Here is an 18043-nt window from a genome sequence, read left to right on the forward strand (position 1 = left end):
CAGCCTGTCGAAGGTCTGTCTACCAGGGAGCGTTGGCAAAGATAAGCTGTGCACGATGGTCCTTCGTAGCTCGGGAAGAGGGCGCCTTACCAGGTCCTCTCTGGGTCAGTCCTTGGAGGCACAGAAGCTTTCAGATTGTGAAGGAGAGCAACAGCACTTCTTCTCGTCCAGCGGGGCTTCAAGGTTAAGCGTCAGTTAATCCAGTTACTCGTCGTAGTGGACTTCAGCTTCTGAACACGATTCCTAGCAGTGACAGGTTCCCAGATAAACTGTTGATCTCCCATTCATTCCGCTGGGTCACACTCAAGCATCCAATCACGACTACGGGCATTCATGCAGGCAGGCAGCCAATCAGGCACACAAGGTATTCAGGCCATTCACTTCTCTCCAGACACTCACAACAAGTTGTGTATTGGGACAAGTACCGAGCCATTGAACACTCCAAGCCGCATTCATACCGGTTTCGGGCAGGGCTGTCTCAGTCATTGTGTCAACCACCAGATACTAGACACCCACAACACAGAATGCATATTCGTCACACACTCTATTCACCCAGGTCCCACCCACAGGAGGTACCCACAACATACATCACCTGGAAGGCTCCAGCTAGTCTGGCCGGGCCCTCACAACACCACCATATATGGCATTTCCACCCAACAACCAGTCAGGGGGTATGGAGAGAGTCAGGGCTTCCCAGGACTTTGGGAAAACAAGGTAATGGGTAATAGAAAGCAAGAGGCCACAGGGGCCATCTTGTTTTTCACCAGGAATCATCTGATCCCAATGGCAGGGCCGGGGTATCCCAAAATGGAGGATACACCGCGCACCTGTCAAATTCAGCATGGAGCTGCCACCAGCCCATACCCTGCTCTGCGGGCCACCCACAGGTGCCCAAAAACATACACTAGGGGCACAGCGTTGTACCCCCACCCATGGGTGCCATAAGGGTATCCCACGGGTCCGTTCACCAAACCAAAAGAAAGAGCTGCACTGCCAGGAGTCCCACATGAACTCCTGCGCGGAAAACATGACAGAACACACGATAAAAAGCAGTAAAGGACAAGGATACGGAGGCCCTGTCTCTCCGATGCATTTCCAGCATCACAATAGTAGCTATGGTAAGAAAAGTGCTAGGAGAGAGAGCGAGCCTGCAGACAAGGCTTTCAAAAGAGGAGTACGTCTGAGTGGGAATTATAGAGGCAGGAATCCACTCAGGAAAGACAGGGCTACACCCCCTCCGGACCAGGAAGATCTGGGTGCGGAGAGGATCTTGTAGCCATCAGGGAGGACAGTGTCGAAGCTTGTGACAGAGCTGGGCGTGAACCATGTCTCGGTAAGACTGAGGACATCGAGGTCAAGTCCTTCAAGGAGGTGGCAGATGTCAGAGGAACGTTTGACAGCAGAGCGAGAGTTAAGAGTGGCACGGTGAGAAGGTGATTCTCCAAAGGCAGGACAGAGAAGATAAATATCTAGCTCTCTGTACACCATTCAATGAATTTTATGGTGAATGAGAACTTGAGGACTGTCTGAATCTGGTATGTTATGTTGAATTGGTAGTGAGGATTGAGATGTTGCTCTGGGATCTTTGTGTTGGGTTAACTCTGTGTTTTTGTTTTTGTTTGTTTGTCCAGTCTGTGCCAGTGTCTTTCTATTTGTTTGGTGGTAGTGTTTTGTGTATGGAAGATTTATGATTAGGTTAATATGCATTGGGAGAAGGAATGTTCTTGGTGTACTAAATTGGTTTTGACATATTTACCTATGTAATATTATGCAGTGGGAAGCATATATTGTCTAACTGCTCATAATTGTATTGCCAATGTTTTTTGTATTTGAAATTAAATAAAGAGTGGCAAGGTGAAGAAGGTTGCCAGCCTTAAAGACTTTCTGGGGAGGGGTAAAAATCAGAGGTACACCCTGCGGAGGAGAAAGACCCCAAGGTGGGGCAGAGGAGGAGGAAAGATGGGCCAAGGTATCTAAGGGCGGATACAAGGGGACAGCAGGAGATGAAAGGAAATTGATGAGGCAAGGGAAGCGCCTATCAAAGAGGAGGAGATTGGCCCAAGGGTCTTGGACCATGACTGTGCCATTAAGGTAGACATTAATGATGACTTCAGAGGAGTCTAAGGAAGCCATAAGAACATCCCAGCGGGTGCCACCATTAAAGGGAGAGGAGAAGACAGGACACAGTACAGAGATCATATGAAGAGTCCATAGATCTGGCGAAGAAACGACAAAGAGGATGTCGGTGAGTGTCTGTCGGGAGGAAGTGTTGTAATAGGTGTCGGCGATAGAGAGACCAGGGTTGGAGGCCAGGATATCCTTTTTGAACTTCTTCCTCCCAGACTTAGTGAGAAGGGAAGGATAGTCAATGGAGAAGCAGTTGGAAAAGATAGGGGAGACAGAAAGCTCCATGGGAGTGGTAGCAAGGAAAGGAGGGAGAAGCAGTGGGGTGAGTGGGAGGGGAGAAAGGCAGGTAGGAGTGGAACAAAGAGCGGTGAAGTCAGTGGGCCGGCAAGTTATAGAGAAGCAACAGTTACAAAGTGCAGAGCAAGTTAGCAAAGTACAGCAAGATTTGACTCTTAAACCCAAAGCAAAAATAGCAAGATGTGACTCTTAAACGAAAAGCAAAAACAGCTATAACTGACTTTTAAAGCAAAAGCAAGATTTGATGCCACAATAATCTTGCAAGTCCCCGATTTAAAAGAGGTAGACTCTGAGGAAGATTTTGTACACTTTTAGGGGCCACCCTCTGGAACTACCTTCCCACCAACTTAGAAACAGAGTACATCTTTAATAGATTCAAAAGATAGTTCAAACGATGGCTCTCACTACAATCAGATCTAACCATCATATTTGAACCACATCCCCATCTAGTATTCTATGGGCTCCCGGCCTAAACAACTACACTTTCCCGTCCGTCAACAAACTTATGTGTGCACCTTATACATTCTAGCACTTCATCCAAACCTATTGGCCATACAACAGCTCACACTAAACTCAGTCAGCCTTGAGGTTGCTGGCTCTTCTACAGGTTATCTGACACGTCCACCACCCCTGATCTTTTGATGTGAACAAGTGTAAGTGTTAGATCAATTTAATGGCGTTGGTCTGCTCAATGTACACTTTTTGTTTGTATCCTGCCTTATGATTACTTACATCATCTCGTTTTACATACTTAACTTGGTATTTTGGTTTTATAACACTGTATCGGGAAGTGAAAGCATTCTTATGGTATGTATAGTTGATCCTAGTATTCTTTGGAAATTCTTGTTCCTGTTATTTATTTACAATGTCCATCTGTTGAGCATGCGTCTTTTCACCCGTAAGGACATCAATTAAAGGTGAAAAGACGTCAGCTCAACAGATGAAATTGCACTTAAAGAAAACTGTTCAACAAATAAATAATAGGAACACACATTTCCAAAGAATATCAGGATCACCTAAAAATACTATAAGAATGGTTTTCTTCTGATGAGCCACAGTGTAGTGGTGAAACCTGTGTTGAGGATATGATTTGAAATCAAAAGAGGATACAACATATGATAAAAATGTATGATTTAAGATGAAGTAGAATTCTGAGGACATGATTTACTAATGTTATTGGATTCAATAACAACGTTTAATCATTGAGCAACAACTAGAAATGTCAATGGGGTAAGAGAAACTGTTTAAGAGTAAAGAGTACATTAAGTAATAGAAACTTTAAGAACAATTGTTGACTTTACAGAACTAAGCGACCATAAAACAAAGCAATAAGGTAAGCACCCTAAGGTACAATTCATCTGCACAGCATTTCATTTCTGCTCTTTAAAGTGGTCTGTATCAGCCAAACGTCCAGGTAGGCAAGCACCTGGATCGCTGTTAGGTGCAGGTGTGCCATGACCCAAGCCAGGACTTTGGTAGAAGTTGCGTTCCGCTCCTCTTCTTTGCCATACAAATGAATGAAAATGAGCCGTGGCATGAATTGACGGAGTAAAAGCCTTACGCAAGGCGGTTAGGCCTTCCATTGACTTTACGTACAGCTCAATATGAGCTCTAAAGTATTGAATATCAATCCATTAAAAAGTGTACCGTATACCTTCCTGAATCCTATTTGTAGCCTGGGGAATATGTGTTTTCTATTAATCCATTTATTGAATTAATTTAAGATAACTAAAGAAAAAAGTAATTCTTGGAATCTTCCCTTTTAGCCTTTTTATAATTTATACGTGGGATTAAAATTGCTTTAGCCCAAGCAGAGGTACTTGGCAGTGCCATATTTCCCTGCGCTGGTGCCAAACCATCCTGCAATGTAGCAATTTACCATTGTAAATGCTGCCTGCCATGTGAGCATGGAAAGCAGCATTTACAATTACAATGAAATGCTGCCTTCCATGCGAGCAAGCCAGACCGCTTTTAATTGTAATTGTGAATGCTCATTTTACACAGCAGAGTGCAAAAGTGCAGGGCAAAAGGTGGGGTAAACGCATGTATGCTGCCTTTTCCCCTGCACATTTGCACTCTGCTGTGCGAATGATGAAGATTTGGCAGCAGGGACCTGGCTCCGCCCAAGTCCAAACATACAAGGTCCACAAAGTCAAATTACGTTTTGGAGCAACATGAGCTCCAATGTCACAAAGGTGTGAGGGGAAATCCTTTACTGCAGTCCAATGCTCCATATGGTATTATCAGGACCATGCGTTAATTAGTTGGCACTTACTTTTTTGCTCAAATAAAGAAAGCCACATTCTAGTCTGAGGACAACAGGAAGAAAACAATTTCTTCAGTGCTGGAAATGGTAAATATGTACTCTGAACATCCACCTTTTGGGGTAGGTGCAGGGCTAGCAGTGGAGTCATTCCGGGAACGTATGACAAGCTTGTAAAAAGTGTAAACAATTGAAGGCCAAAATAGCACCCTGTTTTAAACAGGTGTGTTGAAACATGCACAAAGCAACCTGACAATGCTTTGAATCATTATAGTAATTTGTTGAACAAAAATACCTTGTGTGTGGCTTTATTTTCCCCATCCTGAATGCAAGCCTACAGTTACCAGCATGCAAAGTAATGTATTTGGGGCTAAAATAAATGTCCTAGGCATTTTAAAACTGTACTACAAAAACCTTTAGGAACACTAGTTAAAATGCACACACCATGCCGCTTTTAGGCACTCGTTATGTGTCCTGATGATGCTCTAAATCTCTTGCATGTCTGTTGTTGACAAGTGTATTCTGCTCCTCTGATCAATTACCCCTATAATGCTTTCTGTGTTCACTGTGGTACGCAGTGTTTGTGGGTTTACTAGACCACAACTCCTGTAGCATTCTCACCTTTCTGGGCGGATTTTATTACGTGGAATAGCCAAAGGTGAAATACATGTTGATATATTTCAGTGCCACGATGGTTCAGAAGGCAGCTCAGTGTGTTAAGCACTCATTGCAGAGATGTGTGTCCATTTCCAAGCTGAAAATTCCAACAAGGCCGACTCAGCCTTTCCTGTGTTGAAGTTGATAAACCTGGATGTAGATTACTTTGTTCTGTAGCACAATAGGTGATATTATCACCAATGTACCTGCACCACATATGACATTGCATCAGAATGGTGAACGGTGAAGGTCTAGAAATCGGTTCCTTCATAAGGGGGGTTGTAAAACCTAGGCAGTCACCCCAATGAGAAGCATAAAGATAAAGTGTTAGTCCAGAGAGTCCATTAGGTACCCACATTCAAGAATGTGGAACCAAAGCGTTCATGCTCGTATCGTGGCTTTGCCAGCAGACCATACAGTGATCCTGGACAAATCATTTTATATCAATGACAGCACTGTCTTCTGTGAAAAGGTTGGCTTTATATAGCATTATATAGCCCTTTATCTGACCTTTCTTTCTATGTAGGCCATTTGAGTGGAAGAGGTTCTAAAAGAAGAGAGCGGACGAGATATCGCAGTCCTGTGACAAGCATATTTTAAGGTCTTCTTATTCGACACAAAACCGTTTTGTTTTTTTTACAATTCAAAGGTAACTGCACATCATAAATAACAAGCCACAAGCAGCCTGTGTTTTGGGTGTATTCAAATTTTTGCAATACAAAGGAGCTCATGTTCTATTGTTGCGTAACGATGTTCTATTGTAGCGTAACGTGAATGGAAAGTGTAAAAGCCTATATATTAAAGGTTTAACGCCTTCCATTCATGCCACACCACATTTTCAATTATTTGTATGGTGGAGAGAGGGGCGGATGCAACTTGTGTTTCTGTCACCTTCCTTCCTCTCCAACATCCAAATGCTCCAGCATTTGCACCAGCATGGATTTTCATTCCAGTGCAAATGCTGGAGATCCCTATGTGATCCGCCTGCTTTATGCACCAGCGCGCATGGTAAACAATGTTCACAATGAAAATTAAACGGCGCACGACATGCTCACCCTTCAGAGTGATTTCGTTCTCAGCGTATGATCTTCAAAAAAGCCTCATTCATAGGGCTATGGTGTTGCTTCATCTATAATAATAGTGAACATTGATATATTGCACACTACAGCCACTTGTTACTTTGTTCCCTGATGGTAACACCACTTGAAAACCATGTCCCTCTTCTAATCTCAGTCTGTGTGGATACAGACACTTTCCTGGTCACTTCTAATCTGCATTGACTATCCATGCTATGGTATGTTTAGCATTCTCCTTGCTTCTAGTCGGTCTCCTGTATCCATGCTCGAGTATGTTTGCTCTCTGTGAGGCTGCTAATCTCAGTCTTGTGTCTGTTCTGGGTTATCTGCACCTTTTTCAGACGATCAGTGTCCTTTATACTACTGCCCATATGCCTTCCTTCTGGCAGTTATTGATACTATGCTAGAACAAACATACCCTTGTTGTGGACTGCTGAAGATGCCCTTGAAATGCTACCGCTTTATTATTTTGATTACAGTCAGACTAAAGTAAGGGGACTCAAAGGGAGAACCCATGCATATTTTAATCTTTGAAAGGCAGCATTTCAAACTATGGGTTATGGCTGCAACGAGGCGGGCGCTCTCAGATATTCTGGATCCCTTCATTTCATTGGTTTGGTGCAAGGTGGCCCCAAAGGAGAGCCCCAAGCTCGAAAAGTGGCTAGGTGGCCCTGCTGTGTTAATCCTACTGCACCCCTTTTAACTGTGAATTGGATCAAAGTGAAGGTTTAAAAGGACATTTGGCAAACCCCATTTAAGTCACTTTGTGCCTTGTTACTTTAATGCTATTTAATACAAAACAAACAGAAAATAGAAACCTGTGCAGATCCCTTCTGAGCCTGGGCTTAACCTGTCAGCCTTGGGGACAGCTAATCGCTGAGGGTGTAGTGTTGAATGGTGGTTCGTCATGGGTTTTTGGTATCCACCGATCCGTGAAGAAAAGGTCTGCCAGATTCTGCATCAGTGAAAATCCGGCCAACTCCTCCACTGGCGTGATTTCAAACCTTTGATGTTTACAAAGGTACGTACACTGGGTTCCGTTGCATTGATTGGACAGGAATAATGCACTCATCTCATCCGTTCTACTTAATTGCTATTTTGGTGAAAAATATGTTTATATTAAAAAAAGAATCTCTGCCTCTTCTTTGTTTTCACTCAACCGCAGCTGCCACGGGTCCAAATACAAAGAATGGGGCCAAAGAATTATAGCCATTGAACCTACTGAACTAGGATCCAGGGAGGAAGCCGTCAGAAAAGTTCTTCTTGGTGTTTCGGTTCCATGTGATATGTCCCCGCAAAAATATCGCAATGCAAAAATGGCGCCGCTTTATTGCTGCAACATTATTACCAGGAACATGCGGGGGACATATATAATGTCGCCTATGCCGTTTTCCGGCGACTATATGTATGGCAACATTATGTATGGGGACAATATTACCCGATACCAGTATTGGTTTCTGTATTCTGAAACTGGGGGAGCACAGTCCACTTAAATAATCACATTAAAGCAACCTCATACTGCTCCTGGAAGGGAATCACCCCTCTTAGGCAGCTGTCATTGGGGCTATCATTTTCGGTGGGATATACACATCCCGCAGATGCACATTATCCCTGATAGGCTCCTTCCGGAGGGTCGTTGTATGCATCTGGTGAATTTCCTTTTTCTTTACAGGTTCACAACACCTTTGCAGCAGAGCGCAAATGCGGATTATTAAAACAGATCCCTTTCTTTCCCCTCCCACCCCTACACCCACCTCCCCGTAAAACTCTTTCTGAGACCCAATATGACTTTCCCAGGAGCTATGTGCTGGTGAAAGATGCCCCAGGAACCCACACATAAAAGTAATGATTTTCTGGTGTGTGGGACTGGCTGCGGCATTGCACCCACACTGTAGTAAATCTGTAGCTATGGTGACGTACCATCGCCAGACCCTGAAGGGAGAAGAGGTGGCATATGCGAGTTAACAATACAGAAACTTTTTTTCACATTTCTACCCACATCCACCTAGTTGAGTATACGTTTTAATGTATTCTGTTAGCAGAAGAAATGTCATGAGAACAATGATGAAGACAATGGTAGGAGAGGAGAAGATGATGTAGATCTCTTTGTGGACTGTAGTCTTACCCCCTGCGTGCAGCACAGCGGTCACGATGGATGGTAACCATGACGTCTCACTGTTCGTGGCCTGGAAGGAGGCCTGAATGTCCTTGTAGAAAACACCAACACATGACGGGTAACCCAGGCTCAGTCCCTGGGATATCAAAACAGCCATCAGCACTACCCAGGCCCATCCCTGGTCTGTGACCTGGAGAACCTGCGTGGGCGCCATACCACCACGATCCGCCAACCGGTGAGTCTGTGGGGGAAAGAAAGGACATTTTGAGGTAGGGAGATTAGATCATGCCCTCTTCTCTCTGGTTCTTCCTCAGAACTTTGAGGTGTCAGTAAGGAAGCAAAAATAAGCATCCAATCCACTATTACGACATTAAAGCAATTAGTAAAAGGAGAGTAGTCTGAGGAAACGGAAGCTGAGCTGAGGTAAACGGGGGACAGTGTGAGGGACACAGAGGGTAGGGGATGGAAGAGGACAGGGTAAGAGGAACAGCGGCAAATGTAGAGGAAGAGGAAAACCAGGAACAGCTCAGATTAATGAAGGGCTCTCCCAGGGTAGGAGGAAAACCACCAAGCCGACCCTAAATGAGCATAACATGAGGATCCTAATGGTGAAAATCTAGTTTACTATTCGAATCTCGTCGAGCTGCCACATTGACTCAACTTATTTATTGTTACAGTAACGCTGTGCATCAAGGCGATTCTTTGCTGAGTGCTTTTAGATTCTCTTATGCTTCTAGGTGTCTTCAGAGGAAAGCTGCACTGTTGGACAAACGATGTTCCTTGATTAGAGGCCATTGATTGGACAAATGCCACATTATTGTTACAGATTTTCGTTACCATTCCAGGGTCTAAAGGTTTTGTGCATTAGTATGCAACCGTTGGCTCTCCAGATGTTTTTGACTACAGCTCCCAGCAGTCTTATCCAGTATAGTCAAAGCTGAGGGTTCATGGGAATTGTTGTCAAAACAACTGATGATCCACAGGTTGTGGCTTGCCGAGGAGGATCACACACTTAAGTGGCAAAACTAGGATATTTTATTTATAAGACCTCTGTATTACTTGTGTTTCAGGTGAATCTGTTTTTGTGCGTTCAGATCTAAATATCTGGCACAGAATTGTGAATCCCTGAGTCTGCGGCCAGGGCATTTTCATGCACTTTGTTCTTTACAGCCCAACCGCATGCTGAGCACCATTGCCATGAAGATGGTGGCAAAGAGCATGATGCTCAATGGTCATCTCAGCCAACAGCTAGACATAAATAGTAGAACGAAGTAAGAGGCAACGGGGCAATGGGGAACACTACATCTAGGAGGGACTAACGTTTCCCATTTTCATCTCTTGCTTCTGGGAAGTTGGAAGGAGTTGAACCAAGCCACCAAAAGGCCAGAGAACCCTGCTCTTTCCAGCAGGAGCAGATTAAGTCAGCAGTATTTCAGTGTGACCACAGGTGCAGAAACACCAGGGTACTATTTACATTAGTATCTGTTCCTTTAAACGTGTGGCAGAAATGCTTTAATATTTTTTCCATTTTGCAGCACCAATTGGTGATGGAGGGTCCCCCCAAGTTGGACGGGCATGTCCAGCCGTGGGTCCAAGCCTGCTGCGCCTAGGGACCCAAGCTACCCCTCACTGATGCCACCCAATGAGGCTGACATGTGTGGGCATGTTTATGATCTCGTGCAGAAGGGTTGTGACCTAGCTGTTCAGACTGGATTGCCCCTTTTGGGATGGGGCCAAGCCGGATTAGCCTGCCAAGTCATTACAGAAAGGCCATATGCAAAATAACAAGGCTTTTGAGGGTTGCCCAGGCTGTGCCAGAGGTTAAGATTAATTCTAAACCTTCTAGCCATCACCTTTTGTTTTGTCTAGGGCAACCGGTTTTTCTCAGCTGTCCTGGAGCAGTTCTCCGGGTGTCAAAGGGAAAACAATCAGATTTCCCCGGAAAATTAGAGTAACATCATACCCTTTAGTTCCCACCGACTTATACCTCTGCTTTAAAGCATGTGTTCAGGTGCAAAGAAGGGGAATGGGCGACAGTATGCAATATTAAGGAAAGTATCGTTCATCACTGTCTTGCCTGACCATTTCATGAGCCCTCTGGAATAGCACAGTATATGAGCTGCAGGGAGCTTAGCAAGAGATGAGTTACACATTGGGAAGGCTAAGAAAGTGAGAAAGCTTATGAGGTATATAGCAGCCAATGGCATATCGTGGAAGATGGCACACAGTGGGTGGGGTGAGCAGTAGGTAGGTGCGGGAAGAGAGCATAGAATGAGTAAAGGGGGCACCAAGAGGGGGAAGAGGGAATATAGTGGATAAAGAGGGCACAGAATGGCGGGTACAGTGTGGGTAGGATAGGGTGGCTGATTGGACACATTGGGAAAGGGGGGCCTAGAGTTTGTGAAGGGATCACAGAATTTGTGAAAGGGACACAGTGTGGGTGGGGAAGAGCATTGAGTGAGAAAGGTGCGAACAGTGGGTTACAGAGACACTGTTGGTGAAGAGGCAGAGATTAGTTTATGGAGCCAATGTGACTGAAGAGCAAATAGAGTGAGGAAATGTGTAAGTTGCATGGAAAGGGCCATGGAGCACCGAGTGTGTGAGGGGCACAAGGTTGGTGAAATCCGAGTGAATGTAGTATTAAAGGGTGAGTAAATTAGTCAGTGAGCGAAAGGCCACAATAGGTTTGCTGGGAGCTGATGGAGGCTCTATCTTGTGGTCCTTGATGCTTAAGAGGTGAGATAACTTGTCCCAGTACACCAGAAGGGGGGCTTTTTGTAGGCTGAGAATAGAACTTTGACGTTTGGAGAGGATTGAGAGCCTGATTTTCATGGAGCCTTTGCACTCCGTTTATGGTAGTGTTTTTTAAAGACCCTTTAGAGATGGTGATTAATTTTGATCACTAGCAAAAGTGTCTTTCAAAGTGGCACACTGCATAGAAGCTTTGCATAGAAATGGCCATGGCATCGCATGTCGGCTGTGGGCCTGCTATTTTTGTGCAGCACCAGAATTTTTATCAGATGTTGCAAAAGAAATGCAGGAAAGAGGTTCTCTTGTACAAGCGGCCAGTAGGCCCCATATATTAGGCTCAACCAGAATGTATTGTGAGGGGGCAGAAATGAGAGGCAGACACAAAGCTGCAATATTTTCAACTACCAACATCTTTATTAAAGAAAAGGGGTTGAATAACGGCTTTTCTGTCCCTCTCCTAAAGAGTTTCCCTACCTAGGAAACTTAAACTAAAGATCAGTCTGTCTTGTTGTCCTCAAAATTATGCAAGCTGTCCTTGTGTCGAAAACGTTTCTAACCCTCACAAAAAAATAAACAATCAAAGGTGTAAGGTAAGTGTCTGTTTTGATTAAGCAAAAAATGTGTAAAAAACTAACATGAAAATTCAACAAACAATCCTTGAATCCAGGAGATGGTTCCATTCCCCTGGATTGTTGTAGTTAGAATAGTGAAAGTGTCCTTTTCAAACAAGGCTTTCTTAAGAGCAGCAGAACCGTCTCTCATATAACACTTTCTTCAGTATGGCAAGAAAGTCTTTTGAAGAATAAATGTCTTTCATCCAACACTTTCTTAGAGACAGCAAAAAGTGTCTTTTGAAGAAAAGGTGTCTTCTTTTACCTAACAAGTTTTCAAGGATGGCAAGAATGGTGAAAATGTCTTTTCAAACAATGATTCCTCAAGATTAGTAGACATTTTTCTTTCACACAATACTTTCTTGAGGATAGCAAAAGTATCTTCTCTAACAGTGATTCTTCAGGATTAATAGAAATGTCTTTCACCCAAAACATTCTTGAGGGTGGTTTCCTGCTTTACTTCCCTGCAAGGAATCATTCAGGGTTTTGCAGATCCCCTGTTATACTCCCCTGCCAGGTATCCTTTCTCTCAAAGGTTTATTCCCTGATGTGTTTCTTTCACCAGGACTTCTTACAAGGTTCTCTTTCTCATATTCAAAATGAATGACATGGTATACTCCCATGCCAGGAAACCCCCTTTGGGTGTTGCAGATTCCTTGGTATACTCCCCTGCCAGGTATCTTTCTCCTAAAGGCTCACCGACTGATGTGCTTCCTTCACCAGGACTTCCAACAATGTTCTCTTTCAGTGTAACACAGTTATACTCCTTCACTGTTTATACTGCATTGACTTAGGCACAACTTTTTCCAACTGTTCCTATATGGACATCTTATGTATGGAGACTTGTACACATTTTGCCTTTCAACTTCTTTATAAATATTAATTTACTGGTGATAACATTCACTCCAACTTTCCCCATATTGGCTTCTCAGATATGAGAATTTTGGTAAATTCTGGTTGTCTAAATTACTTGGTTAAGTGTTCAACTGTTCATATGCTATTCGGCACGCCCCAGGATCCCCACACCTATGGGCAGACTCAAGTGATTGATGATGTTTCCAAATTGCGGCATGTTGATGCAGTGAGGTTTTCTCTCTGGGACAGCTTCCCCTGCTTGGCAGACTCTCATTAAGTTCTTTGGCCGGCTTTGTGTTCCCGGTGGAACTGTTGCTGCTTACCAACACTGCGTCTCCAACAGCCCTGCTGCTGCTGCCGGTCTTCAAGGGGTCCCGCCAAAGCATCCGCGGTGCTTTTCCCAGTCTTACGCCTCTGCGATAAATGATGCTTCCAAGCAGTTGCTTGGAAGCACTTGCCTCTCAGCATGTTCAGTTTCCTCGTGTCTGCCTTCGGTTCTGCTTCCCGCTTCGCCCGCTTTGCGTCTCCTTCCTCTAGCTCCACTACTCATTTGTAGGTGTTCACCACATTTAAAATGTCCCACGCAGCTGATTTCCATTATAAGAGCGAGTCTGCACGTTTCACTTGGTGTTTCCTTCAATCCACATTGACTCCTTCCTCTTCCTAGTCCCAGTACTTGAGGCTTTATAGGTATTTGGAGTCCGTAGGAATCTTGGATCTTTTAAAGTCACATTGTCTTGGATCTTTGTTTAAGTCAAAACCATTTGAGACAGGAGATGTTAACTGAGTATTATGAGTATATGAGGTATGAATAGTGTTAAGTTTCGAGTTTTTTGCAGAAAGGGTTTTTTGGCTCTTACAATGAGAGGGACTTGAAAAATGACAACAAGCCACCAAGAATTCAGGAATTATGGAGTCTTCATCTCGGGGAATGGAAAAATACATTATTTCTTCCATTCGGGTCATCACATCTCCCTGACAGCCTTGTCCTCACATGTGATCCTCCCTCATACTACCACCCCCAGGGTCAGGATTAGGAAGTGGCTGCCGTCCCCTTTCCACATGGGAGATCTTTCGCTGGGGATCAGTGATGACTCCACAAGATTCATCACAGTATATACATTTATATATATTTTTTAAACAAATGTGGACCGGGCGAATGTAGTATGTTGCGGTATCAGACTTCCACTGTGAAGTAAATGATAAACTGTATTTACACGGTTTGCAATCTCTTTGTAAAATATACATTTTCTCATTTGCTTCACAGCTGATGAATGATAGAACAACATCGCCTAGACCCTGCGTTATTTTTGTGTGCATCGTAAGGGTGCAGAAGTACGAGTCTGACACAGTGGTGGTATGTTTGTTGCCAAAGGCCTTTATTCAAAGGAGTAAAACCATATTGTCCCTATTTCTAGGAGGGGTTGCCGTATCTCAACAAAAACCTATTTCCGTCCCTTACACCTTAGATTAGGAAAACTGGGTGTCTCATATATCCAGAGGGAGGCTCCTTTCGATCTGGATATTAGGTCAAATGTTCAGTTCTTGATGAAAAGGCACAATGAGTGTTCCTTTGACTTAAAGATCTTAATGTTGAATGCTCCTTCAAATGTAAACAAAAACACAACAGGATTACTGGGAAATAGTCTTCCCTCCTATAAAGTACTTTAACATTTGGCTGCGTTTGAGTTACCATGATGTCTGATTTATGTGTATATATGTTACATTTTGCATCAACAGTACACTGATTTGTAATCTTCACAATGGCATTTCTATTGTTTGTTGGCTTTAGCTGTATGGCTGGGTCAACTTTTACATTTTTCCCCCACTAAATTCAATGCTTTAATGGTTACAGTAAGACAATTAAAACATTACAATAAATATCATTTAAGTATTGGATTCCAGTGTTTTAAGAATGGTAACACTTAAAATCAATATTATAAGAAAGACTTGCCTTTTATTTTACGTTTTAGTTTATGAAAATGTACTTTTTTAGTGTTAAAGTACAACATATATTTGAAAAATATATTTAAAGATATACATCTTTTTTCAAAATGAAAAAAATCACTTCTTTACAGCCTCCATGTCTTCCCTTGCATTTATCCCTTACCTCTAACTTTAGTAACAACCTTCATTTAAAGAGTCACTATACCTATATATGTAAAAGTCCAATAAAATGTTCTTTTATTTCAAATGTAGCAATACTTTGACTTTTATGCACTAGTTCAAAGTTTTTCTGCGCATCATATTGAACCTGGCAGAAAGCCAGGAAATATGTTACCGGATATTAATATGTTACTATTAAGTAGATGCTTTTATTGTTTACATTTGTGACGTTTTTTATTTTTTAAGTAACATTTTGCTTTATAAAGTTGTCTAAATAATATAACTGTTCATGCATTGCAACGGTTAACTTTAAATATTAACTATAGCATAAGTACGCAGACATTTTAGCAGGAACAAGTGTGCTTATATAATGTTTTTTACTATTATATTTAACTTTGTGTTGCTCATGATATTCAATGGTAGTCTTTCTTTTATGGCGATTTATTCGTCATTACATTCAAACCATACAGAATTTAGGCATACATATGTCATGTAGTGTCCACTATTTGTTGAGGTCCCACGGTGGTAAATAATAATTATGGTATTATAATTTGTACCACAAATAGACACTTACAAATGGGTGTAATTGGTAATTAAAGTATGTAGTTTTATGGTATTAGCATAATTGTACAGTTGACCGAATTTGGTAAGTACCATTCGATCGAGAAAAAAAATGAACAATTAGGCTAATGCATACGATTATGCGGAGCAGCAGTTGCGGGGGTGTCCCCCCGCTCCCCATGTTCGGTATGTATTAGCCTTGGGGGGTGGCAGCAGTGTACCCCGTTGCTGCAATATTGGAGGCGTGGGACCTGGAATAAAAAAAAGAAAAAAAAATAATTCAAAAAAAGGGACCCTGCAGCGTTGTGAAATCATTGGAGGCGCAATCATCCACAGATCAGGCTTGTAAAAAGGCTAATGGGTAGAGGCACAACCAGTCATGTGGTAGGCTTTTGACTTGCAGAACCCAGTGTTGTAGTCTTCTGTCAAATACCACATTGGGATTGTGTTGTATAACTATCATGAGAAAGGGGCGGGTCTGACTTCAGACAGAGACCCTCACAAGGGTCCACGTTGTGGAAAATAAGAAACATTATTGAAATTAAGAGCTAGAAAGGGACATGTGGGTAGAGGCAAAAATAAAAATGACGAGAGACTACAGAAAGATGTGTTAGTGAAGAAGAGACAAGGGCACAAACCAGAGGAATATTGGGTAATATTACAGTGATGGTGGTAAAATCACAGAAGTATTAGGGATTCAAGCCACACATTGCATGAGATTAGATATTTCTTGGGGCAGATGATAGAACTATTAGGGACCACACTGGGGACGATAATAGTTGCTGAGGAAATTAAACAAAATAGGGATATAAGAAAGATACGTTTTGGAAAACAAAAGACAGTTTGGTTTAAAATTGGAGAAATATTGGGGAACAGAGGAGACTTGTGCTACCATCAAATACTTATTGGGAGACGATTGACACATTGGGGGAGAATAAGAAAAATACTGAGGAAGGTCATAGGTGAATTGGTGAAGACAAGAGGCATGGTAGGGAAATGTGCGAGCAGGATTATGGGAGGTAAAAAAAAACATTGGTTAAAAAGAAAAACACAATGAGGGTGATGAATACATGGGTCCCAAGCACTCACTAAGAGACAAGTACTTCTTCAGAGATTTCCAAAGGTATGAGAAGATCCTGCTCCAGTAGTAGCTTCAGGTCATAATAGATTGCTATCATCCACTTGTGTACATTTGAATCAATTGTTGCAAGCAGTGGTGCGCACAGATACATTTTCCTTGCTTAAAGTGCGTGCCAATTGGCTAGCTGAAGAACCTGCCACCTCTAGGGATTTGAAAACTTTTACTGATAGACTGGTACAAACTGAAATGTGTCCTCAAAAGAGATTGGTCTAAAATTAATACACGCAAGCAACCCAAAGGAGAAAATCCTGTGGAATAGCTCGAGCATTTGGTACAATGATTTGAACAATAATCTGGGATTGCTGATGCACCCCTTATAGCGCCTCAAGCTGTGGTGGCTCAGTTTGTTATGGGTTTGCAACCTAAGATATCTGAAGGAATTAAGGCAGTACTAATAGGATGGGAAGGAAAGGGTTTGGTGGAAGATGTATTAGCTGCAGAGTATTTTCATGAAAAGGTTGAAAGTCAGTAAGTAACTACTGAAGCCAAACATATGGCGCAGCAGATACAGAGTTTACAACCTCCCTAGAGGGGGGGTTTCGCCCAGCGCCAGGTGGGTGAGGGCAAGGAAGAGGGAGAGGAGCACCCCGATCATATTAGCCAGGGCAAACTGCTGAGAGGTATTACACAAACACATACAGTGATCAGTGCAATTACTATAAAGAGTTTGGACAGTGGAAATCCAAGTGTCCACATCGGTATCAGTATTACAGTCAAGGCAGACAGCCAACCACACCAAGCGAAATGACAAATTCCCAGCCTCCCCACCATCAGAACGATGGTTAGGATTTCCAAAGAGGTCTCTGAACTTGTTGCGTCACTTACATCGATTGATCCTAGTGCACCGTATGTTGATTATTTTATTGATGATCAAATGATTTCTTGTTTGGTTGACACTGGGGCATCACACTCCACACTAAACGTTTCTGAGTTTTCATGAACGATGCATTCTGATGAAGTTGTTAATGCTGTAGGCATAGGGGGTACTCCAATATCTCATCCTGTGTCTATCAACTTATGGTCACGGTAGGTCCAATTTCTGAGCAACATGATTTCTTGCTGAGTCACTCTTCTCCTGCGAATTTGTTAGGATTGGATTCATTGTGTAAGCTAAGTTGCTCTATTTACTGTTCCCATAATGGTGTATGCCTTGCTATTCCTGCTCACAGAGAGCACAAGGTTCTGGCAGTATTACAGGAAATTACCCATTCGAACCCTGGAGACTGGGCTGACACTCTCTGCTAGCGACAGGAGCAGTCCACCCATGCAAATGACACTGGTTATATGGTTAATTCTGAGCCAGTCAAAATTGCTCTAAATCCTGCCAAGGCCCTGCCATGTGTACCTCAGTATCCTATTTCCCCTAAAGGCTGAAGAAGGTTTCGCCCTGTAATAGAATCCCTTCTCCAACAAGGTTTTATTGTACCAACCCGCAGTTCCGGCAATACTCCGATTTTGCCCACTAAGAAGCCAACTAAAGAG

At 42.9% G+C, this 18043-nt stretch overlaps 1 protein-coding gene across 3 annotated transcripts in view; it reads right to left on the reverse strand.

The window, feature by feature from the left end:
* Positions 1 to 18043, reverse strand: part of LOC138582988 (monocarboxylate transporter 6-like) — an 863635-nt gene that overhangs the window by 434045 nt on the left and 411547 nt on the right. For all 3 annotated transcript variants that reach the window (XM_069654831.1, XM_069654832.1, XM_069654830.1), the window contains one exon: positions 8546 to 8777. In XM_069654831.1, coding sequence (XP_069510932.1) covers positions 8546 to 8777 — 232 coding nt within the window. The remainder of the gene's footprint in view (positions 1 to 8545; positions 8778 to 18043) is intronic.

This window comes from Ambystoma mexicanum, chromosome 3q (genome assembly GCF_040938575.1).
Source record: "Ambystoma mexicanum isolate Mex_15411 chromosome 3q, UKY_AmexF1_1, whole genome shotgun sequence".
NCBI lineage: Eukaryota > Metazoa > Chordata > Amphibia > Caudata > Ambystomatidae > Ambystoma > Ambystoma mexicanum.